The 25,584-nt window shown below is 42.4% G+C and overlaps 2 protein-coding genes across 11 annotated transcripts in view; one reads left to right on the top strand and one right to left on the bottom strand.

Annotated features, from left to right (window-relative positions):
- UBP1 (upstream binding protein 1) overlaps positions 1 to 25,584 on the top strand; it is a 70,794-nt gene that overhangs the window by 40,662 nt on the left and 4,548 nt on the right. For 4 of the 10 annotated variants that reach the window (XM_073810954.1, XM_019946815.3, XM_019946816.3 and 1 more), the window contains 12 exons: positions 3,691 to 3,767; positions 7,861 to 7,966; positions 9,143 to 9,249; positions 11,599 to 11,751; positions 11,854 to 11,964; positions 12,408 to 12,515; positions 17,673 to 17,776; positions 20,067 to 20,121; positions 20,369 to 20,462; positions 23,411 to 23,501; positions 24,258 to 24,367; positions 25,412 to 25,554. In XM_073810954.1, the coding sequence (XP_073667055.1) occupies positions 3,691 to 3,767; positions 7,861 to 7,966; positions 9,143 to 9,249; positions 11,599 to 11,751; positions 11,854 to 11,964; positions 12,408 to 12,515; positions 17,673 to 17,776; positions 20,067 to 20,121; positions 20,369 to 20,462; positions 23,411 to 23,501; positions 24,258 to 24,367; positions 25,412 to 25,554 (1,259 nt within the window). Of the gene's footprint in view, positions 1 to 3,690; positions 3,768 to 4,248; positions 4,329 to 7,860; positions 7,967 to 9,142; positions 9,250 to 11,598; positions 11,752 to 11,853; positions 11,965 to 12,407; positions 12,516 to 17,672; positions 17,777 to 20,066; positions 20,122 to 20,368; positions 20,463 to 23,410; positions 23,502 to 23,668; positions 23,795 to 24,023; positions 24,106 to 24,257; positions 24,368 to 25,411; positions 25,555 to 25,584 lie in introns of those variants that run through there. The other 6 variants (XM_019946817.3, XM_019946818.3, XR_002178741.3 and 3 more) reach the window with 5 other exon arrangements.
- FBXL2 (F-box and leucine rich repeat protein 2) overlaps positions 23,409 to 25,584 on the bottom strand; it is an 86,982-nt gene continuing 84,806 nt past the window's right edge. Inside the window, exon 15 of the transcript XR_012334540.1 lies at positions 23,409 to 24,873. The gene's annotated coding sequence lies outside the window, so the exon portion shown is untranslated. The remainder of the gene's footprint in view (positions 24,874 to 25,584) is intronic.

Below are 25,584 nucleotides of genomic sequence, written 5' to 3'. Positions count from 1 at the left end.
TTCATGGAAAAAATTTCAATTCCCTGGAAGACTATAAAAGGCATCTGGAACAGTTCTTTACTCAAAAAGATAAAAAATTTCACAAAGATGGAATTATGAAGTTTCCTGAAAAATGGCAGAAGGTAGTGGAAGAAAATGGTGAATACATTGTTCAATAAAGTTCTGGGTAAAAATGAAAAACGTATCTTATTTTTACTTAAAAACCAAAGGAACTTTTTGGCCAACCCAATGTTTATTGCCATTTTAAACCTTATTTTCCCATTGATTTTTATTTCTTCTCTGTCCCTTTTTCTTTGTTCTTGTGTGTGTGTGTGCATGTGTGTGTGTTCTGATTATTTTCTTTTGTATTGATATTATACTTATGTTCTCTTATTTTTGTGAATCTGTTCTATGTTTTTGATTTGTGATAACCCTGTTTTTCAAGTATGTTAACCCCTTCCTATATCTACTTGCCTTTGATAGTCATATAGGCTCAAGCACATTTTAGGGAGAACAGATTCTACATTTTCTTCCCTGCCCCGCATTTTACAATTTTTTAAATTAATTAATTATTTATTTTTGGCTGCGTTGGATCTTTGCTGCTGCAGGCAGTCCCTCTCCAGTTGCCACAAGCAGGGGTCACTCCCTGCCGCGGTGCACGGGCTTCCCATTGCAGTGGCCTCTCCCATTGTGGAGCATGGGCTCCAGGTGCACAGGCCACAGCAGTTATGGCACGTGGGCTTAGCAGCTGTGGCTCACAGGCTCCAGAGTGTAGGCTCAGCAGCTGTGGCGCACAGGCCCAGCTGCTCCGCAGCATGTGGGATTCTCCCGGACCAGGGCTTGAACCTGTGCCCCCTGCATTGGCAGGCAGATTCTTAACCACTGCACCACAAGGGAAGCCCCCATTTTACAATTTTGATGTCCTCTTTCACATCTTCATGTTTATCCTTTTGCTGTTCATTGTGGTTATCATCACTTTCACAGAAATTTTTTAATCTTTTTAAATCTGTACTAGCTCATTTAAATGATTTATTTTCCAGTTGTGATTTTCTCTTTCCTATAGATTCTTCATTTCTGTTTAGGGAAGACCTTTCAATATTTCCTTTAGGATGGGTTTAGTATTGCTGTATTCTTTTAGTTTTTGCTTGTCCGAGAAATTCTTTATCCCTCCTCCTATTCTAAATGATAATCTTGCTGGATAGAGTATCCTAGGTTACACATTTTTCCCTCTCAGAACTGAATATATTGGGTTGGCCAGAAAGTTCGTATGGGTTTTGCCATAAGACGGTACGGGGAAACCTGAACGAATTTTTTGGCCAACCCAATATCTTGCCACTCCCTTCTGGCCTGCAACATTTCTGTATAGAAACCAGCTGATAGTCTTATGGGGGTTCCCTTGTAATGAACTCTTGCTGCCTTTAAAATCCTCTCTCTTTAAGTTTTGCTGTTTTTGTTATAATATGTCTTGGTGTAGGTCTGTTTTGGATTTATCTTGTTTGGGACCCTCTGTGCTTCCTGTACCTGGATATCTGTTTCCTTCTTTAGGTTTGGAAACTTTTCAGCCATAATTTCTTCAGATATTTTTTCAGTCCTCTTTTCTCTTTCTTCCTCTTCTGGAATTCCTAGTATGCATAGGTTGGCATGCTTTATATTATCCCATAGGTCTCTTATGTTGCTTTCATTTTTTTTTTTCATTTGGCTTTCTGTCTTGATTGGGTGGTTTCCATTATTTTATCTTCCAGTTGACTTGTTCTTCTGCATTATTCTTTCTGCTATTCATTGTCTTTATCTCAGCTTTCACGTCTGCAAATGAGTTTTCTAATTTTTCTTGGTTCATCTTTATAGTTTCTAGCTGTTTTTTGTTTTTTTTTACAGTAATCTGCATTTCTGTCAATAGCCTTTCTTAATTCCTTCAGTATTTCCATTGCCTCTGTTTTGAAATCGGTGTCTTAGACTGAAGAGGTCTGCTTCATTGTTTGTTCTTTCAGGGTAATTCTGTTGGTCTTTTAACTGGGAGTGGTTCCTCTGCTGATTCATTTTACTTGTGTTTATCTTACTCTGTGAGTTTAGGAGAAAGTTACCTACTTTGGTCTTAGAGGGCTGTTTATGTGGGGGTGTCCCTGTGTAGCTTGTACGTGTTTAATATATTTGGTACGAGGCTGTTTTTAGTATGGATGCCTGTTGCCTCTTTACTCAGTGTGTGCTGGTCATTACCCCCGAGAGGGGCGGGGTGTGTAGATGCCATGGCTGGTGTCTGGTCTGGCAGCGGCTCAGGCACACCCTCGGAGCACGCAGTGGGGGCAGCAGCAGCTCGTGACCACTCCTGGGGTCTGGGAGGGTGGCAGTAGGGGCTCGTGACCACTCCTGGATATTCATTTCCGTTTTTAAAGAAGTTATTGTTTATTCTTTTTCCAGGTTCAGATCCATTGTTAAGTATGCTGCAGATTTAACTTTTTAAAAAATCTCTCTTACCATAAGGGTGTTTTTAGTTTAATCTCTCTCAGTGTGTTGAATGAATTTGACTGTTCCTTAGTGGTGTATACAGCAGTTGTTTTCCTTCACCAACCTTGGAGTGATTTAGTCTTATTTTGGTAACTTATGTTTTGACCCTATGATCTTGTACTCTTTGTATATTTTTGTAAGCCCAGTGGAGTGTGGGCAAGGTATTGGTAGTTTTATTATAAAGAGCCTCAACTTCATGTTACTAGAAGCACTCTTTAATTACTGCTAATTTTCTGCATATCAAATTATGCTGTCATTTTTATTATTTAATGGCAGGTAATCCAAACATCTTTTTTGTGGATTTGGAGCATATTACTAACTCTTGGCAGCAGCAGCTTATTTTCCTAATTAAATAGATTGGTGTGTGAGTTTCTATTCGTGTTTTTTTTATGGACCCTAATTGAGCAGTGACAAGATGTGAGTTGGGTTCATTGGACACAAGGGAGAAAGCTCCAGGATTATAATTTGACCTTAGTTTACACAAAAACCTGTCCACAAATGTTCCTAGTATCATTATTCATAATAGCCAAAAAGTGGAAATAACCCAGATGTCTGTCAACTGTTGAATGAATAAACGAAGTGTGTTGTATGCATTCAGTTGAATAATTTGGCCATAAATAGGAAAGACTGACACATGCTACAACCTGGATGAACCTTGGCAACATTATAAGTGAAAAAGCCAGTCACAAAAGGCCACCTGTTTTGTGATTCCATTTATATCTACTGTCTAAAGCAACCAAATCCCAAGAGAAAGAAAGTAGATTGATGAGTGGTTGTGAGGGGCTGGGGGTGGGTGGATGAGAAGGGACTGCTCACGGGTATGAGTTTTCTTTTTGATGATGAAGGTGCTCTAAAATTAATAGCAGTTTGGGCTGCACAGCTCTGCATTTACTAAAAACTAGTTAATTGTACACTTTAAAAGGGTGAATTTTATGGCATGTAAGTTATACCTCAATAAAGCTGTTATGAAAAATTGGTCTCAGATAATGAGTGTGAGAGGATAATAGGAAAGTAAACTGACTGAGGAACTCTTCAGTCTTCTTTGAGAGTGGAAGGAGGAAAATATGATTTGCAGGGAAGAGAAAGATTAACCTGAGTTTGCTTCTTTAGAATTTAATATTGGGCAGTCGTATGTTTGAGTTGAATTTTTGTTACACAGAGTGATGTTCTTTATATGGATTGTTTTTGATACACAATTTTTAAAAATAGGTCAGTCTTACGAAATTCGCATGCTGGATAATCGGAAAATGGGAGATGTGCCTGAGATCACTGGAAAACTGGTAAAGGTAAGGACCATCTGTTTAAATTCCTAAAAGATACTGCAGTGACTCAAAAAAGTAGCAGTTTTACTGCAAGAGTTTTGTTTTTTGTTGCAGGAGTTATTAAAAATTATTTGATTTCACTTTAAGAAAGTAATGGCTATATTAAAACTCTTTTGAGCTATATTTTGTTTACTCCTCTGTAAAATAGGAATTATAGTAATTACTGAGTGAAGTAAATGTGAAGGCCCTCTGGAAACAAAGCGCCAGAGAAAAGTTAGTTGCAGCTAAAGGAGGGAGAAAAACCCACTACCACAACAAAAACTTTGTTTCTCTTTAAAAGTAGAAGATAGTGTGGAAACTTTCTCTTTCAAAGTAAAAGATAGTGTGGGGGGAAAATATAAGTGTTACTTTGAAACTTTTATTTCACCTCTTAAAATTTCTCTAAGTAAAATTTGATCTCTTCACGCTACTGGTGTATCTGAATGAAGAGTCCGTTATTCCAGGCCTAGGAGGCGCAGCCAACCCATTCCTTTTAGGATGGATGTGCCTTCAGACCCATCCCCGGCCCCTGCAGTGTCATGCAAGGTGGGTCCTTCTAGCCTCTACCTGTCACGCACCACACAGTATCATAAACTCCAGAGCATTACAGGGCAAGGGTTACGGAAGAAGCTTAATTGGGAAAAGGGAAAACTTCATTGTGGCTAACTGTTAGCAAGGGAGAAGCAGGATGAGTTCTCTAGGTCCTTCCATCTTCCTACAGAGAGGCCTTTTGGGGCCCGAGTGCTGCTGGGCCCTCATTGTGGAGAGGCATTCCATTGGAAAGACCCATCCCTTTTCAGACTGGCGAGCATGGGGAAGGCAGCCTGTGGGGGGAGTGGACAGCAGTACTAATGCTAACAAATTAGGCTTGTCCAGAAAGCAGCTGCTCAGCACTGGAGGCCTGAGAGTCTTTGGAGTACTCTTCCCACTCCTGGGGGCAGGAAGCTCCCAATCCTGTGAGAGGTTCTAGTCCCCAGTGGATCATTGTCTTGCCAACCTGGAGTAAGCTCCCAGGTTTCTTCTGACTCCTGAGGCTCCCAACATTCTCAGAACAGAAGGAGAGAAGTTATTTACCCATTCTCACGTGTGCCATCTGAACATGGAGTCTGTCATGTCTGTGTTCCATCAATGGGTTTGATCATTTCCCTAAAGGGTGGGTCAGATGGCCTTATTTTTTTTATTCCCTCCTATTGGCTTTCTCACCTGTATTGAACACTAATTAGATTCACCCTTTTAAAAAGGCATCAGCACTGTTCCCAGTGAGCAAGCCCTATTGAATTGGTTATGCTCTGCTGGACTCTAGTGACAAACAGCTATGGTTTGGTCAAGGAGCAACAGCTCTCATTTTTCAGAGTCTAGAAGGCTTAGCAGTGTTGAAGATTCTCTCAGCATGTCTTGCTCCCAGCTCGTCATTCATTGTCAGACAAGTATTGGGCACCCCGGCAAATCTTTGCCAAATTGTACCACACCTGGTTAAAATTCAGCCTAGTAATATATTGTTTAAGGGAAGATGTGAACTCTTGTCATTGTGAAAGTCACAGGGTTACTTTTTAAGGAGTCTTAGTTTCATCTTCCACTTGATAAGCCACATGTCTGATTTTTGGTGGATGTGGCAGAATACATCCAGTTACATCCTGAGAGCTTGCCTGGGATTCAGAGTTACAGTCTGCTACTGCCAGAGACTACAGGATAACTTTCTTAAAGACCACATGCTTCTTCATCTAGAGGATCCCTAAAATACTCTGCAGCCATCTAGAGTTTAATTTCCTGGCCCCATGATCTTTGACTCTGCTATTGAGGGGGGCGGTCTTCGGGATCAAATGCCGCTGATCAGAGGTGCTTTGGAACTTCTTGACCTGCTTAAAATATTCAGTGAAGTGCTTTCTCTGATTGTTCTCTTTCTGTCTTATTGTTAGGGCCCCTTTATCTGTGGCTGATTCTCTAGGTGTATTGTCTCCTTTTAGTCAGAACTTCCAGATAACAGCTTTTCCCCTTCCAGTTTTATTTAAGAGGTTTTCTTTTATATCTTGCCATTTCTTAACTATGGTCCTCCATATTCCTTATTTTACTGTCTTATGTCTTAGTCTGACCTAGAATGGGGTTTAGTAAAGCACTTAAAACTAATACCTGTATTCTCATACTATTTTCATCTGAATTCGTGGATTTGATCTGGTTCTTACTAAATATGGAAGAATCAAAATCATGACATTTTCTGTGCTGCACTTCTGAGAGATCAACCTGCTGGTGACTGTGAACCAGGAGCCACCACTGGCTCACTCTGTGAGGGCTTTGCTGCCAGCAGGACTTGTGTGAAGTGGGTGCTGGTGGGGAATTGGGTGTGGATCAGAGTGGCAACTGTGCCTTCATAGACGTCCACAGAGGTCCTAATGACTGACTTGGCCTCTTTTTAAACTATTTCAAATTACAGTATTTCTACTTTTAAATGGTTCCCTTCAAAATATTTATCAGCTATGTTTTGGACAGCATTTTGGGGGTGCGGAAGGCAGGGGCACTAAAGATAGTATTGATATGTATCGCTAACAAGTTATTTCCTGCTCAAACCAGCAGAGCGTCTACTGGAAATACGATTATCTTACTGCATCATAGTCTGAGAAACAGTTATTTATAAACATGTCAGAAACACTAATTAGTGCAAATCTGGTATCTGAATCCATTTTGATGACCTGTTATCCTGTTCTTGGAATGGAACAGCAGCTGGCAGCCCAGACCTGTGGGAGGTGAGGGTGGGATGGGTGGAGAGCAGAGAATGGCCTAGAGTTTGTGGCGTTGAGTTAAAGCCTTCCCTAGGAATGAACCTGAATGTTTGGATGAAGTTTACCTGTGTTTTATCTGTTTTGTTTTGTTTTTCCCTTGCTTACCTCAGATAATCTCACTTGCAGGTTAAATAGTTGAGGATGAATTTTGCATATAGGTTCTCTTTTCGGGGTGGTGGGCAGATTTACCCCCCTGCCCTTGACTTTTGTTTTCTGGGGGGCGGGGCTGTGCCTCACAGCACTCGGGGATCGAACCCCAGGGTCCCCTGCAGTGGAAGCGCAAAACCCTAATCATTTGGGCACCAGGGGATTCCCTGATGTTTTCTTTATAGAAATATAATTCTTACTAATTTTTTATGGACATGGACCTTAATTTTGAATTACAGTATCAAATTTTTTAATAAAAATTTAACCTAAGAGGGCTTCCCTGGTGGCGCAGTGGTTGAGAGTCCGCCTGCCGATTCAGGGTACACGGGTTCGTGCCCTGGTCCGGGAAGATCCCACATGCCGCGGAGCGGCTGGGCCCGTGAGCCATGGCCGCTGAGCCTGCGCGTCCGGAGCCTGTGCTCCGCAATGGGAGAGGCCACGACAGTGAGAGGCCTGCGTACCGCAAAAAAAAAAATTTAACCTAAGAATCCATTTTATTTGCTCTTGTTATTTTTGAGTTATAATTCTTTGTACCGGGACTTCCCTGCTGGTCTGGTGGTTGAGATTTCACCTTCGAATGCAGGGGTTGTGGGTCCAATCCCTGGTCGGGGAGCTAAGATCCCACGTGACTCATGGCCAAAAAACCAAAACATAAAACAGAAGCAATATTGTAACAAATTCAATTAAGATTTTAACAATGGTCCACATCAAAAAAAAAAAAGTTAAAAAAAATGATAGTAATAATTCTTTGCACCAAATAATTGTACCCATACCCAGGTATCCAAGAACAAAACAGTGTTTTGTAAAACACTTACAAAATGTTTAAAGCAGAATTTGTTTTTGTTTTTTTGTGGTACGCGGGCCTCTCACTGTTGTGGCCTCTCCCGTTGAGGAGCACAGGCTCCAGACGTGCAGGCTCAGTGGCCATGGCTCACGGGCCCAGCCACTCCGCGGCATGTGGGATCTTCCCGGACCAGGACACGAACCCGTGTCCCCTGCATCGGCAGGCGGACTCTCAACCACTGCGCCACCAGGGAAGCCCCAGAATTTGTTTTTGTATGCTTTTCTATTATAGGCTAATGCATAAGAAGTGAAAACACTTGTGCTTTTTAGCTGGAACAATTTTGAAGTGCTCATTTCCCCTACTTATTCCATAGAGCATCATAAGAGTTGTGTTCCATGACAGACGGCTCCAATATACAGAGCATCAGCAACTTGAAGGTTGGAAGTGGAATCGCCCAGGAGACAGACTCCTCGATTTAGGTACAAGTCAGAAGACCACGGAGAGATGAGGCAGTTGTTTAGCTATACCTGTTAATATGCTAGCACCACACCATGGGTGATTGCGTAGAGAGTTTGTCACCTGTGTGACTTGAGTTGTTTTATGTATGTATGTATTTTAACATCTTTATTGGAGTATAATTGCTTTACAGTGTTGTGTTAGTTTCTGTTGTATAACAGAGTGAATCAGCTGTATGCATACATATATCCCCATATGCATTCCCTCTTGCATCTCCCTCCCACCCTCCTTATTCCACCCCTCTAGGTGGGCACAAAGCACCGAGCTGATCTCCCTGTGCCATGCAGCTGCTGCCCACTAGCTATCTATTTTACATTTACACGTAGTGTATGTATGTCCATGCCACTCTCTCACTTTGTCCCAGCTTACCCTTCCCCCTCCCTGTGTCCTCAAGTCCTTTCTCTACGTCTGTGTCTTTATTCCTGTCCTGCCCCTGGGTTCATCAGAACCATTTTTTTTTTAGATTCCATATATATGTGTTAGCCTACAGTATTCGTTTTTCTCTTTCTGACTTAATTTCACTCTGTATGACAGACTCTAGGTCCATCCCTCTCACTACAAATGACTCAATTTCGTTTCTTTTTATGGCTGAGTAATATTCCATTGTATATATGTACCACATCTTCTTTATCCATTCATCTGTTGATAGACACTTAGGTTGCTTCCATGTCCTGGCTATTGTAAATAGAGCTGCAGTGAACATTGTGGCACACGTCTCTTTTTGAATTATGGTTTTCTCAGGATATATGCCCAGTAGTGGGATTGCTGGCTCGTATGGTAGTTCTATTTTTAGTTTTTTAAGGAACCTCCATACTATTTGAGTAGTTTTATAGTTAAAAATGAAGTTGTTTTTGGTGCTTAACGAAACTGAGCCAGGAATTTTATGAGTTTTAAACCATTTATTTCATTTTTGATTGGCATCATCCATCATATTCTTAATAAAATGAAATAGAAATCATGGTGGGAGAAAGTATGATACACATTAGGTGGGTTTTTATGTTGAAATGATTGACCATGGAGAACATTGAAGGGAAAAGTTCAGGGAGGTATAATAATTTCATTAGAACAGAATCATAGTAGATTGTAACCTTTTAATCATTCATAGTTTTGTTTCTGTGTCACTTCTTTTTAAAATACAGATATTCCAATGTCTGTGGGAATAATTGACACAAAGACAAATCCAAGCCAGTTAAATGCAGTTGAATTTCTGTGGGATCCTGCAAAACGCACATCTGCTTTCATTCAGGTTTGGATTCTTACATTATTAGAGTTATACTAGCGTCATTCAGGAGGCTGTGGGTGAGCTTGAATTCTTGATACGTGATATCATTTTCTTTAAATACTTATTTGTAAACTATCTTGTAATGTTTTTTATACACACACACACAACACACTCTGTTAAGTTAGAGTTAATCTACTAAATTCATCATTTATGGACTAACCTATAAAGACAATCTTAATATGTAAAGCATTATTTAAATATCACTTTTACCACTGGTAGTAACAATAATCAAAACTTCCATTCTTCTTAAGATGCATTTCTCTTGAACAAAACCTGCTGTTTTAAAGGATATGATTGAAAAAAGTGTAGTTTTAAGATTCTGTCTAGCTTTATTTAAAAATATTTTAATACTGACATTTTCAATCCCCCACAAAAGTGAGAGGATAATAATGAATCCTCTTGTGCCCATCTCCTGGCTTCGACAGTTATTAGTAGTTTCCCCTTTTTGGTTATTGGTGGAATACTGTAAAGCAGCACCCAGGCATTTCATTTCACCCATGAATACTCAGTTTGTGTCTCCTAAGACAGGGGTCCCCAACCCCTGGGCCACGGACTGTTAGTGTCCATGGCCTGTTAGGAACCGGGCTGCACAGCAGGAGGTGAGCGGCAGGCTAGCGAGCGAAGTTTCATCTGTATTTACAGCCACTCCCTGTCACCCACATTACCACCTGAGCTCCGCCTCCTGTAGATCAGTGGCGGCATTAGATTCTCAAAGGATCATGAACCCTACTGTGAACTGTGCATGCAAGGGATGTGAACCGTACTGTGAACTGCGCATGCAAGGGATCTAGGTTACATGCTCCTTATGAGAATCTAATGCCTGATGACCTGAGGTGGAGCTGAGGCTGTGATGCTAGCGCTGGGGAGCGGCTGCAAATACAGATTATCATTAGCAGAGAGGTTTGACTGCACAGAGACCATAATAAATCAATTGCTTGCAGACTCATATCAAAACCCTCTCAGTGAGTGGCAAGTGAAAACAAGCTCAGGGCTCCCACTCATTTTGCATTATGCTGAGTTGTATAATTATTTCATTATATATTACAATGTAATAACAATAGAAATAAAGTGCACAGTAAATGTAATGCGCTCGAATCATCCCAAAACCATCCCCACCCCACCCCCAGTCTATGGAAAAATTGTCTTCCATGAAACCAGTCCCTGGGGCCAAAAAAGTTGGGGACTGCTGTCCTAAGAGATTAGTTTTTGAAAAACAGATATGGTGTTATTATATGTAAAATAAAATCAACAGTAATTCTAATAGTATGTTCAAATTTGTAAATGGTGAAATGAAAACTACTGAGTAGGTAATCTTTATATAGAGAAGGAAAATCAGTTAATTGCTGACTGGCCGAAGTAGGCTATGATTTGTGTGAACTATAGAGAATTTAGTATTTTGCATTTTCGTGGTCTTCCAAGTAGTATCACCCATCAGCTAATAATCAGTAGGGCCATGGTTCCTATTAGTTGAATATTTTCTCATATTGTTCATCTGACAGGGTGACTGGGTATGTGGTGAATGAGAGCAATGGAAGAGCTGGCCTTACCTCTCAGGCTGTGTACAGTCTTGGTGCAGAAATCAGTTTTAACCTTGAGTCCTTAGAAGAGGGGGTGTGTAGCAGTCAGAAATTACCAAGGTCTTGTTAATGACACTGTGCCATGCCCTGGAGCTGTCACCATGGTGTTGTTGCAAGAGTGGGCAGAAGTGGTGGGAAAATGAATACTGCCCTCAGGATCCTCTGTGAACTGTGAAGCGTTGACAGGAGAGTTCAGATGGATGCAGGTGGAGTGAGGAGTGGGCTTGGTGGACTGTGGAAGCTCCCCAGGCGAAGGATCACGAGTTGATGACCGTAGGAACAGCAGTGAGGTGACTAGCTGGCTGGAGTTGGGGTGATGGCAGTAGAGGGCAAACAGCAGGGGCTCTGAGTAACGAGGTGATGGTTGCTGTGGATTGAGCCCCACGCAAGGCTGAGGACCGTGGGTCCAGTCTGGGGTGGGAGTAGGGGACAGACACAGGAAGCTACTGTACTGATGCGCTCATCATTGGAGCAAGTCCTGCCTTCGAGGAGGGCACTGGAATGGGGCAGAGCCCATTCCCACAAAGTTCAGGAGGGCTCAGCTGGATTTGTGAAAGGAAAGTCATACATGTTTAAAACAGTTAGAAATTCACAACAGACACCTGAGTAATAGGTGGGAGTTCCTTTTAAAGGATCTTGAATTCATACCTGTGGCCCAACATCTGAAAGGGAGCAAAGTAGAAGGGTAATCAGTGGACAAGACTTTGAATCCATTTCAGCCTGACTCATTTTCTAGGTACACTGCATCAGCACAGAATTTACTCCCCGGAAGCACGGAGGTGAAAAGGGAGTGCCTTTTAGGATCCAGGTTGACACCTTTAAGCAGAATGAAAATGGAGAATACACAGATCATCTACACTCAGCTAGCTGCCAAATCAAAGTTTTTAAGGTAAGAGATGGAAACTAGGCTTTGAGGAAGTGAGGCCCAGTGTTGCTGGTAAAGGTGTTTGTCTGAAGCCTGATAGATGAAAAAGTCTACTTTGTTTTTAAGCCGAAAGGTGCAGATAGGAAACAAAAAACTGATCGAGAGAAGATGGAGAAGAGAACCGCTCATGAGAAGGAGAAGTACCAGCCGTCCTATGACACCACGGTCCTCACAGAGGTAATGCGGGCACCATTCCGGTTCTGAGGAGAAGCCGGGCTGTGCACTCTGGCACCACCTCTGAGGATGAGTTTGGCTGCAAAGGGTCTGGGAAGATTGGGTGGTAGATTGACATAATGTTCTTGGTGAAATTTGTGGGGAAGATATTCTCTTTAAATTTGGGGATTTTAATAGATTCGTTTCCTGGGTGGGATCGTGGACGAAGATGCTGAAATCCCAATCAGGTCTCAGAAACAGACCTTAAAATCCTTGGAGTTGATAGAAATTATTGTTGGGGCCCAGAATGTCCGATGTTTGTCACTGCTGGGGTTTTGCATCTTCCTTACCTTTGAATCCTGCTAGTCATACGTTTGTTTAATTGGACGGCAGAGGCATAAACAGGGTATTAGATCTTTCTTTGTATAATGAAAAGACATTGATCCCAATCTTTGGTGTTTGTCCAGATGAGGCTTGAGCCTATAATTGAAGATGCAGTTGAACATGAGCAGAAAAAGTCCAGCAAGCGGACTTTGCCAGCAGACTACGGTGATTCTCTGGCAAAGCGAGGCAGTGTAAGGGCTTCTGCTTCTCTTTTCATTGTGCAAGAAACCTTGTGCAGTGTTAGATATAGGACCAACTTCCACTGAAAAGTAAAGCCAAATTTGTTTTTGATGTCCTTGTCTTGATTTAATTTGCTTTTGTTTAGACTTCCTGCTTTCTGTTTGTTCCTCACTGAGGAAAATTTCCTAAATCTAACACTTTCAAACAAAGTTGACCATATTGGGTGGTTTTGGAGAGAAAACAAATGACACTCAAAAATGTGTTCCCTCCCTGTCTCCTTCCTTTCCTCCCTCCCTCTCTCTCCTTTGCACATACACTTGCTTTACGAGCACTGAAATTAATTGAAAATACTTTCTTTAGTAAAATAGTTATTTTTGTGTAATTAAAAAAGGTTTTTGCTTTTTCGTGTGTGTAACTGATAAGAAAGTGTCACAGATATTTGGAGAAATTATGGCAGCAAGCTTGATGTTAACATACGCAGTACTTTGTGTCCCATTTCCCTGCATGGAGCGTAAGAATGTGTCTGCTTTTAAAAGCCTGATTGGCAGCACTGGTAGAAAAACAATCCTTGACTGCATTAGTGTTTCCTCTTGGCACCTGCATTGTGACCTTATGCTTCAGGCCAGCATAGGACACCTTGCTACACTCAGCCCTGGTTCCCCACTGTAGTCCAGGGGGGTTTTGGTTGAATATGAACTTTGCCAGCTTATTAAGTAGAGCAGATCTTTATTTTATAACACAGTTCTTCATCAAACAGTTGACAAAGGGTTATCTGGTTATATAAACTTAGATCAGCTATATACCAGCAGTAAATGTAAACAGAGAACATTAAATAATTTTTAAAAATAACTTATCATACATATTAATGGTTACTGTTTCATCATTGCAGTGTTTATACTATCAAGGTGCCAGAAATGGAGTTTTCACTCTTACACATGTATCTGTAATTATCTGTAGACTATGAAAGCCACAGGCATTATCACAGGAACATTATTTCCAAATTAAAGCATTGAGTGAAAATATTTTAAATGCTTCTATATGCATTTAAATAATATATGCAATAAAACTGAAAATGTCCTCTCTGAGGGGCAGGGGAGCACACCATGTTGCATTTTCTTTAAGTGGGCTTTTTTGATTCAAATCAGAAGTTGTATGGAACAACTGTATGCTCCTTCCCCAGAACGCCCGCCCCTCCAGTTTTATCTTTTTATTCTCCTAATTTCCCAGCTGAAGACACAAATGGTTCTTAGTAAACTTTTTTTGGGAGGCACTGGTAATTCAAATCACTTTTCCCCTTTTGTTATAAACTAATTAAAAGGAATGGTTCTGATAATTTGTAAATTAAAGAAATCTGTTATAGCCTAGAGCTCATCCGAAGATGCAAGTCTAAAGTATGCAAAACGTCAGCAGTTCACTGGCCTGGGATTTCACATCTTCCAAGTGTGCATTGCTTGCTTCCCCAGGGCTGCATTTGGTTTGGTTAAGATACTTCTAGGGGTGGTTAGAGGTCTTCTTGGAAACCTGTTCATTAAAAGCAAGGTACAGATGAATCCCTTAAAAAAGAAAATCCGCAGCATTTTATATATTTCTTCAAGCACCTACAAAAGAAGGCCAGCATTTCTTACAGTTCTCTGATAGTTACAATTGGCTTTCAATTGAAAGGGTATCCAGACTTACCTGTCAAAGCTACATGGCGCTGTGTGAGATGGTCCTGCACTGAAAAGAGGCAGCACTGTAGGTTCCCGAGAGCCACAGCACAACCAAACCCTTAGTGTCTCTGTTGGTCTTTGCATCTGAGCTGTATTTCATCGGCTCAAATCTGGCTTGCCAGTGTCTACAGTCTGCAGTGAGTCCTCATTTTCTAATCTGCCTGGGGAGGGACTTTGTTCATAGTGTACCAAAGCTGTGACTCTACAAGGCCAGGCCAGATATCGCTGGAGCCTTGATGAATCAGTACCATTGCTTACTTTTAAAGATAGGGAAGAATGACAAGGTAGAAGAAACACTGAAAATATTCCTTGGTATGCCTGTACTCTCCTGGGTCAAGACTGTAAGAGAAACTTACGAAAAAAGCAGGTGGGAGAGCCTTGGTGTTTCATCCGGCCTGGCCATTGAAGAACTTGGAATCCATCATTTCTAAAAGTAGAGGCCTCCTAACAGGACCAGTTTTCATTGAATGCTAGTTTTCCTGTGTTCTGTGAATTGAGTCTCCTACTTATTGGGCAAGTTTTAGATGTCAAACAGCCCTGCTTTTCTACTGCTAGAAGAATCTAGATGTGTAAAAGTGAAATAGGTATGTTTATGGAGTTTCAGTAAATTTGGTGTCTTTGCTGTATCACCTGCCATGCTCACTTGGAGCTTTTGATGGCTTTATTTCCTCAAACAGCTGGCAATAATTACCAAAGCAGATCTGGGGAGACTTGATGATATTGAAAGGTCTATACGGTTTTGATGTGCGTGTTATGCCGTGTTGTAATATTTTGTATCTGGGGAGAATGGTGTAGCGGGAAGATCTTCCAAGTAGTAGAGGTGACCATGAGCATGTGACACCCGCAAGTTAGGAGACCTGCCAGGCGGCCCACAGCATCTTGGGTTCCTCAAACTGTATAAGCTGGGGAGGTACTACTTTGTAAACTGGAAAGAAAAACAAAAGACCCTAGTTTAAAAAGAATGGGCATTGTGTAAAATGTCATTTATAGTGAAATTGGTACAACATGCAGAGAGGGTTTAGCAATGCATTCCAGCCAAATTAGATTTCTTTTTTGAAAGTTGATAATAGTTGAAACATTAAGTCTGCAGTCATTTTCCCCATTTCTGAGGGGATACCTAATGGGTAGTTGTAAAGAATGTTGAGATGATGGGATTTGTTTTATTTTCTTTGTACCCATGCTTTTTTTTTTTTTAATTTATTTTTGGTTGCATCAGGTCTTTGTTGCTGCGCGTGGGCTTTCTCTGGTTGCGGCGAGTGGGGGCTACTCTTCGTTGTGGTGTGGGCTTCTCATTGCGGTGGCTTCTCTTGTTGTGGTGCGTGGGCCTCAGTAGTTGTGGCTCGTGGGCTCAGCAGCCGTGGCTTGTGGGCTCTAGAGCACAGGCTCAGTAGTTGTGGCACACGGGCTTAGTTGCTCCACGGCATGTGGGATCTTCCCGGGCCAGGGCTCGAACCCATGTCCCCTGCATTGGCAGGCGGGTTCTTAACCACTGCGCCACCAGGGAAGTCCTGTACCCATGCTGTTGATGGGTGTCAGACACGCTGTTTGAAGCTCCCGTAACCATTGGGGAGACTTGGTTTCTGAGCTCAGAGTCCTTCACACTAGTGGTCTTAACTTCACTCAAAAGAATTTTGAAAAAGAATATACTCCTTGCACATTTTTAGGTTGACATCTGAAAGTTTTCATCATAAATTTAAATAGTTCCAAAGGATTTCAAAAAAGGGGGGGATATATGTATACATATAGCTGATTCACTTTGCTGTACAGTAGAAACTAACAAAACATTGTAAAGCAACTGTACTGCAATAAAAAATTTTTTTTAAATAGCTGCAAAGGAAACAATTTTCTGACATACTTGAATATCTGTATTTACAACTTAAGGTGAAGCCATCACTTTAGTTAAGTCTGAAATTTTACTCTGCTCTTCCTTCTTCATCTCATGTTTTCTCCTCCACTCCCCTTAAATAATATTGTCCAAATAGGACATACTTTCATGCCTGGAGATCTTTTAATGGTCACCTTAATTACTTTTTTACAACAAACAATATAACTTGAAATTTAATTTTTAAAATTTCCTGTGACCATGTAAGACTTAAGTCAGTTGAGGAATTTAAAACTTATTATTTTTACCAGTTTATCAAAACAACAAATCATACAAATTTTGATGAATAATTTTTAACTATAAAAATAGAAATGTTATTGGAAATGCATTTTGAATGATGAGACAGGGTAGAACATACTTAAATTCTAGATTTTTTATAGGTAAGAGAAACTTTGTTTAGATAAATTTATTTTTCTTTCAGCAGTGTCATTCAGGTCTTGGAACTCCTTCTGAGATACCTGCCAGAAATTCCAATGATCTCTCTTTGTATGATCTAATAAATTATTTCAGTGTCTGTCAGCTGACAAGATGTCCTCCTGAATTATTTTGAAAGCAAAGAATTGAAAACCCCCTGACGTAGAGAAGAATTTTAGAGTCGTGTACTTTCTTAGTGTCTACCCTGATTTCTCTGAATGGTCTTTAACTTGGCTTTTGGCAGAGCCTTACACCCCACAGCCATGGTGAGACAGGATGCCGTCTGTGTGTGAAATGGGAGGAGAGTGCTTAGGAAAGGGGACCTTTGAAACCCAGGGCGTTCTCAGCCTTAGAAAGAATACCGTGGAGTGAGATGAATTCCCTCCATCCTCAGCACTTGAGGCCACCCTGGCCTATTCAGCATGTTTTGACTTTAGCTTTTTCAGTATTCCTAATTGGAATAGTTAGTGTGTCTTTGTATCTTGGCTCTATTTTTGGTCAGAATTGTGCCAAGGGCTGAAAAATATTTAAGTCCACCCTGCTCCTTCTAGAAAGTATAAACAATAAACGTAGGTAGGTAGGTAGATGGCTACAGGCAGTACCATCCACAGTTGATGTATTTTGATGTTGGGCCTGTCTCATCTTACTTGGGGATGATCGTGAACCTTAGAGAGATCGGAGAAGTACATGGGTACCGGTGAGGCTGCTCCTTGGGGAAGAGGGTGGAAAGAGCACTAGGTGGGACAGATCTACTGTCCTTGTCACCACGCGATGTCAAACATTGCTTCTGAATCCTTTCTTGCCTCTGCTGTTCTTTAAACCTCGATAGGTACCTACTGGGGAATGGATGAAGAGGGAGGTGAAAGTTCTTGAAAGCACATTGTACTTAAGCACACATTTAAAACACCTTTAGAAATGTTTGCTGCTGTCGTCACCTCAGGTCCTCTCTGAGAGTAATCAGTGTCTAGACACGCACAGCAGGTAACATTTTCCCTGCCACACACCAGTCAGTTTGATGCGTTTCTGTGAGGTTGCTTGATGAATGTTAGGTGTCTTGTGTTTCACGATCTTGCATTTGGCCAGACTAGAGAGTGAATTACAAGGCTATTACTCCCATGTACTTTAGAAGCGAACCATTAATTTATTTCTGTTTCTGTCCGCAGTGCTCTCCATGGCCCGACACCCCCACCGCCTATGTGAATAGCAGCCCTTCCACGGCGCCCACCTTCACGGCCCCGCAGCAGAGCGCTTGCAGCGTCCCGGACAGGTAGCCGGTGTGCGTGACGAGTGCCCGTGCTCCTTTATGTCCCTTCCTGTCAAGTTACGCAGCCTCTTTGTGTGTGTATCTGGGGTATGTGGTAATTAGAAATAGCCTGCTGCAGGGCAAAACTGTCTTTTCTTCACCTTCCCGCCTTTTTGCTCCTAGCCCCCTTGTGCCTCACACACTCACAACTGTGGAAATTATAGAAAAGGTTGCATTTTCAAGGTATATTCTTTGTGAGATAAAATCAGCATTAATGGGCTTCATGGATAGAGAAAAGGACAGTGAGTTATTAAGGTGAAACTGTGACTTGAATATGTTACAATTGAGTTTATGGTAAAGTACACTTCAATGCTCACCATGTCGAACAAAGATCATTTTCTACCCTATTTCTTCTCCCTCCCAAAGACACTAATTTTTTTTTTTTAATTAAGTCTTTAAAACTTAAAGGAAGGACTTTCCATTTTAAAGACTTGCTCTGGTTTTAGAAATGGGAATGGTGGGCTCTGTTCATCCTAGTTTCTGGCCTTGACTATTAGCTGCTGGTCAGCAATGCCCCAGGGAGATTGTCCTTCCTGGGGCTTTGCTCAGGAGCTCCTGCTGAGTAGTCAGATCAGAAGGTCCCCGCTGTTATGACATTTCTTGCTGGGAAGTAAAATTATGAAAGTTAAGACCATAAAGGAGGGAATTCCCTGGTGGTCCAGTGGTTAGGACTCAGTGCCTTCACTGCTGTGGCCCAGTTCAGTCCCTGGTCGGGGAACTAAGATCCCGCAAGCCACGGGGTGCGGGGAAAAGAAAGAAAAAAAGGAAAGGGTTCTCATTTTTGTACTCTGGTCACGCCAGCTCGGGCTGCTATAACAAACACCAGGGACTGAGTGGCTTATAAACAATAGAAATTCATTTCTCCCAGCCTGGGGGCTGCGTGTCCAGGGGCTGGATGCTGGCCGGAATGGGTTCTGGTGAGGACTCTCTCCGGGTGCAGGCTACCAGCCTGTGTGCTCACCCAGCGGAGAGCAGAGGGGAGGAGGCAGACTCTTACGACTCTTAACGAAGTCACTGATCCCATTCCTGGGGCTCCGTCCTCACAGCTTCTTCTAATGCTCATTACTTCCCAAAGGCTCCACCTCCTAATACTGTCCAGCACGTTGCGGGTAAGGTTTCCACCTGTGGTTTTTGAGGGGACACAAACATTCAGTCTGTAGCAGGGTCTGGTGAGAAAACAAAGGAGAACATGCCTTTTCCCAGAGGCGATGGATAGACCAAGAGGCAGCTTGTTTCCATGTAGGTTATTGTGCTTCAGGGTAGGGGGATACTCCTGGACTCTGGGACCAGCATGTCACCATGCAGGGGACTGAATAATCCTAGAAAATGACAACAGTTTCAGAGAGGAGCTGTGAATTCGTGTACACACAGGCTCACTAGATATTTCCCGAGAGCCCACGGTGCCCAGCACTGTTCCGGGTACTGTGATGTGAGTGAGAGAAAGCCCTGTCTGAAGGAGCTCAAGTTCTAGTGGGCAGAGGACAGTAAACAATCAACATGGTAAACCTAAGTAACTGGGGTACAGGTGCTAAGAAGGGACCAGAAAGGTGGATGCACTCCCTGAGCAGCTGTCCTCATTTTCCCCTGGAAACACAGCGTTAGTGGCACAAGTTTGTTTCTTTTGTTCTCTTGAATTTCACCCTGTTTAATCATGGATAAATATATTCATTAAAGGGATATTATTTTTATTTTGGCGTAGGTTTACTATATCATTTCTTATAGCTCATAATCAGATTTTTTTGCAGTTATTTTCAACTGTTTATCTTATTTGATTCTCAAACTTTTTTCCTAACTAAAATGAATGAGTATCTGTCATTTTCCTGGCACCCCTGGAAATCATTGGAGCCCTTTTGTGTCATGAAACGTGACTTTTTTTACTAGAACAGATGTAGGAGGAGAAGGCACAAATTAAACCGTCCTCTGTGTCTTAACTTTTTTTTTTTTTTTTTTTTTTTTGGTCGCACTGCGCAGCTTGTGAGGGATCTCAGTTCCACAACCAGGGGTTGAACCTGGGCCATGTCAGTGAAAGCGCCAAGTCCTAACCACTGGAACGCCAGGGAATTCCCTTCTGTGTCTTAATCTTATCAACATATTGACTCCTTGACCAGTTGTGCACTCTTTTTGCATAGTTACATTGCTCTGTCCCACAGTATTATTTTAAATTCACCTAGTTTAATAGCCTTTAATGTCTTGATTAAAAAATATATATCATAATAATCATTCTTTTCTTCCTTCCCCCCTTCCTTCTCCCCAGCAATTCTTCTTCCCCAAATCATCAAGGAGATGGAGTTTCACAGGCCTCTAGTGAAGTAAGTATCTTTACCCTGAACTATCATGCTTTCAGGGTCCTGCATTTTGAAGCCTCTGACAGGGGTTTGAGTCATTGTTTGGGTCACTGAATAATCACACCTGTGCTCTTCGTGGGTGTTTTAAACTTTAAACCTGGAGGATTTCTGTGTTTTGTTTAAATGTTCTTTATAACATGCCAGTGACTTGGATTATTTTTTGTAAGCCTTAATAGTTTCTTCTGTTTGTGTTCATTTTCTTTGTTAATAGCAACTTCAGCCTTCAGCCACGATCCAGGAAACACAACAATGGCTGCTCAAAAACAGATTCTCTTCCTACACAAGACTGTTCTCCAATTTTTTAGGTATGTTTGTGTTTGTGTGTGCACACGCACACGTTTGTTTTTGTACTTTTATTAGCTGTAATTAAATTTTGGGGAAGTAACTGTATGTAGATTCGTAAGAAGTTGCCCAGACCTGTACAGGGAGCTGCCCAGTGTCCCCAGTGGTAGTGTCTTGCAGACCTATGGTGCAGGATCAGAACAGGAACTCGATGCTGTTTCACCAGGTTTACATGCCCTCATTTTTGTATACATGTATATAGATATATGCAATTTTTTTGATTTTATTAACTTTTTATTTGAAATAATTTTTGCTTTGCAGTAAGTTGCAAAAATAACACAGATATGTTCCAGTGTACCCTTCACTCAGTTTCTCACATACTTACATAGTACAGTATCAAAACCAGGAAATTGACATTGGTGCTATGTGTGTATATAGTTCTGTGTCATTTTATCACATGTATAGATTGTATGCCCACCACCACCGAAGTTAGGATGCAGAATCTTGCCATCACCACAGGGATCTCCCTAATTACCCCTCCCCCACGATCCCTAATACCTAGCAACCATTAATGTATTTTCTGTCTCCATGATTTTGTCATTTCGAAAATGTTACATAAATGGAATCATACAGTATGTTACCTTTTTTTCTCTCAGCACAAGGCCCTTACTTCCATCCAAGATGTTGTATCAATAGTTTGTTCCTCTTTATTGCTATGTAGCATTAGAGGGTATGAATGTACTCACATATGGTTTTTATAGACTTAAGTTTTTTTCTTGCCTAGTAAGCTACGGGAGTATTTAGATGTAATTTCAGAAAGGACCGGGCGGTGCTGCTTCAGCTGGTGCTATAGGAAGCCTGTTTGGAGGGACAGTAATAGATAACGCCAGCTGGGGCAGGGGCAGCATTTCCTAAACATATTTGGCCCTGGGACCCTTTCCCGACAGAACACTTAGTAACATGTCCTGGCCAAACTCCTCCTGGGCCACGGTGAAGTAGCAGCTGGCTCTCCTTAGCCCATGGTGTTGGGGGACCATCCAAATGCAGCTCGAGCCTTTTAAGAGGAGAGAACATGTGTGCACACAGCTGGCCTAGAGGAAAGCCTGGTTTCACAAAGAACGTGGTTTTCTATTACATCAGCCCTTTATTTCTGTGCTTGTGTCATGGTTAGTCATTCCCCAGGTAGCGCTTTGTCTCTTTAAAATTAAAGTGCTGGGTGAAAGTCGTTGGCTAGCTGGGATGCACATTTTTATGATTAAGTAAGCCTTTTATCTGTGAAAAACTCATTTAAAAATTTCAGCGTGTTGCGGGATGTGGGGCGCATCTTGGATGCTCACAGGGCAGACAGGGAGAGCACTGCACAGTCGGAAGGCTCTGCCACGAGGGCCCAGGTTCCTGTTCTGTCAGACGATGCGTGTTATAGTTCTGAGTGGTGATCGCGGTGGCTTGGCCTCCTGCCTTTTCCTTCCCCTGTGAGCTTCCCAACAGTAGAAAGGCGAGGAGAGAGAGGCTTCTTTCTCTTAGCGTGTTAGGCAGTCATGTTTTGGAGAGGGCTGTGCAGTGTCTGTCCAGCTCTGTGTGTGGGTGAAGGATGGGCACACACGTCTCTGGTCGCTCCTGGGAGCCCTGTTGGCAGAGGTGTGTATGGAAAGCCCCCTGGTAGAGATGACAGCGTCTGTCTCTGCTTACCTGACTCCATAAACAGCTCCAACAGTGCTCGTGCCTCATGGGAGATGTGCTTCTCTGGTCTTTGTCCTTTTACGAACTAGAAGATGATTAGGCTCTTAACATTCAAGCCCTCAAAAGTAGATAACTCCATTAATCTCGTTACATATGTAAGTGGATATTTATCATATGGAGGTCATGCTTTAATCCCAGAGGGCATCTTCATTCTCCCAATAAACTACCATCTGAGCGTCAATAAAAGGTAAAACAAAAGATTGTAGACACACTCAAACGTAAAACATAGAAGAAATAGTCTGATGAGCTCCTGTGTCACCACACCCAGCTCCAGAGACGTCCAGCCTAGATCAGTGTCATTCTCTCCCACTCCCCCCACGTTCCCTTTCTGTTCTACTTTAAAGCAAATGCTAGATACCATGTCACTTACACACCAAATACTTATGGGGGAAACCTTAAGTATAATATGCAATTCTCTGTCATGCTTTTGTATTAAAACTGGCTGCTGTGATGGAGTTGTTTGTTACAGAATGTTGCACTGTATGTAGCATGTTACAGTATAAAGAAACCTAGTCCTGGGGCTTCCCTGGTGGTGCAGTGATTGGGAGTCCGCCTGCCGATGCAGGGGACATGGGTTCGTGCCCCGGTCCGGGAAGATTCCCACATGCCGCGGAGCGGCTGGGCTGGTGAGCCATGGCTGGTGAGCCACGGCCGCTGAGCCTGCGCGTCCGGAGCCTGTGCTCCGCAACGGGAGAGGCCACAACAGTGAGAGGCCCGTGTATCGCAAAAATAATAAATAACTAAATAAAAAAGAGACCTAGTCCTAGCTCTGCTACCAACTTGTGTGCCTTTGGGCAGGTCCCCCAAACTCTGACTTCCATTTCTTCCTTTTGTAAATTAAAGATTGGTCTGGGTCATCTCAAGGTGAACTGTCTGGGGTCAGAATCATGCTCATCTTCACGAGCTCCACCCAGCCAGAATAAGGCAGGCACTGAAATCCTGTATTGGGAAGAGACATTCCTGTCGGCCCTTTGCTCTTGGCTCATTGCTCTGATTTTCCAGCCTCTGGGCTTCTGAGTTCCTTCTTGATAGAGAACATGGAGAGCCAGCATTCTCTTTGGCTGTGAGGGACAGGTATGTGTGTGTGTGTTGTTCATGTGTACGTGTATACACAGGAGACCTGGCGATGGCTTCGAAGGATGTTAAACTGTGAAGACAGATGCTGCAGAGTAGCCTGTACTGCTGGTTCTTCTCCCATTTCCTTGAGAAGATTCTTTTTGCTCTTCTCCAGGTGCCGACTTGTTAAAACTGACAAAGGAAGATCTAGTACAAATTTGTGGTGCAGCCGATGGAATTCGGCTCTATAATTCACTGAAGTCAAGGTAAAATACCGTGTTTAAAAGGAACTGTTCTGCTTGAAATAAGAATGTGCCCTTGTTCGCGTGGGGACTGCGGGCAGGATGTGTCCACGCCACGTCGGCGTGTGCCCTTGCGCTGTGGCCGCTGGCCCGCCGTGCTCACGAGGAGACTGTTTTGTGTACACCTTCAGGCAGGCCCAGATATGATGCAGGCACTGAGGGCAGAGGTAGACTGTAAGACTAGAAATGCACATGGGCAGGACTGTGGTCTGGAAGACGACTGGGTTTGTTGCCAAGAAAACAAACTTCTCATTTAGGTGAGCTATACAGAATCTATGGTTTTCAAGGTCATGTGACACTACTAAACAGTTATTAAAAATGTAAACTTCTAATTGTGAATTAAAATGATAGAACTGTAAACTGTGCTGGCTTTTAAGATCCATTTACTATCGTTGGTATTTCTAGACTTGTGGTGTGAGAATTCCATTAAACTGAATTTTACTGATGTTACATTGCTGACATAATCTTGAAACTTAAATTTACCAGCATCTGACCGACCATCTCAATGGTTTAGAGTCTGGATCATCAGATTAGACCACCTGTGATAACCTGTGATAGTTGGTGTGAGGTGTGTGTTTTTATATTCTTCCTAGTAAATTATTTCGTATAATGAAGTTACGTTGTAAAGTTCTCCTAAGGAAATAGACCCTAGATTCTTGTAGCTGTCGCTTGCGCGTGCAGCCCTCCTGCCGGCTCACAAGCGCTGTCTTCTGGTTGCAGGTCGGTGCGGCCCCGCCTGACCCTCTACGTCTGCCGCGAGCAGCCGGCGCCGCAGGGGCAGCAGCAGGCAGCGGGTGGCGGGGGCGACAGCAGCGCCGCCACACCCTACGGTGGGTATGGGCGGGCAGGGATGGGGGGGCCAGGACACTCGGCTTCCTGCCACTGTCCTTCTGAGTTGGTGGGGACCACTGGGTTGTCCTGGCAGCAGTGAGAGGCAGTGGCCCTTCTCGGCTGTTGTTATGATAAAATTTAATTTTAAAAGAACAAGTGTAGGGCAGAGTATGGCACCCCTGCTTTAGAGCCTCTCTGTAGTCTTACCTTAATTGTAGTTCCAAATTCTAAGCAAAGGTTTCTGTACTCACACACATGAAAAAACCCTTGTTTGGGGAAGCAAAGTAAAAGCACTGATATTCCTGATCCGTGTTTGGCTTGAGTCAGTAGTAGAGCAGGACCTGCGAGACTCAGGCTCACTGCAGATGTGCCTGACGCTTTGCAGACAAGGGCTGCTGCATCGTCACGTGTTCCAAAAACAGCTGGGCTTTCTGTGGAGAAGCAGGAGGCCTCGTGGTCCACATCCTTAGCTTCTCGTGTGCCGTCTTCTACACTGTTTTTAATTCTTTAGGGGAAAGGAAGAGGGGAGAGGTAGCTTTTATTCTTTAGGATAAATTCCCAGTAGTAGGTTTACTGAATCAAAAACTATGACCTTTTTAGAGTTCTTTTTATATATGGCTAGAAATACATAGCATTTTTGAAAATGGCTTTCTTTCGGTGTAACTTACATACCACAAAGTCCTCCCACTGCAAGCGCACAATTCAGCGATACTTTAATCAGTTTACAGTTTTGCAGCCATCGCCACAATCCAGTTTTAGTCCCATTACTCCAGAATGATCATCTGTGCCCATCTGCAGTCACTTCCTGCTTGCTTTTAAGATAAAACCTCAGATACTTTTGTACAGAGGTTAATGTTAATTAAATTATGTGTGAGCATAGATAATGTATTATTATATTCATATGGGTAGTAAGGGGAGAAGTATTCTTATCTTTATAATTTTTATATTTCTTTAGTACTTTGAAAGGAGTGATCTTCCAATAGATGAGGTGGAAAATAGATCAAAGATTACTGCTAAAATGCTGTTCTTATTTTTTATTTCAGTTTATCATGCAATCTACTTAGAAGAAATGGTTGCTTCAGAAGTTGCTCGAAAACTTGCGTTGGTGTTTAATATTCCTTTCCACCAAATTAACCAGGTTTACAGACAGGGTCCCACCGGTATTCACATTCTTGTTAGCGATCAGGTAACTGGCATGCCCTTTTCCCTTTCACAC

Source organism: Tursiops truncatus, chromosome 10 (assembly GCF_011762595.2).
Source record: "Tursiops truncatus isolate mTurTru1 chromosome 10, mTurTru1.mat.Y, whole genome shotgun sequence".
Taxonomy (NCBI): Eukaryota; Metazoa; Chordata; class Mammalia; order Artiodactyla; family Delphinidae; genus Tursiops; species Tursiops truncatus.
The sequence above is the reverse complement of the archived record's forward strand: the minus strand, read 5'-3'. Positions and strand labels throughout refer to the sequence as shown.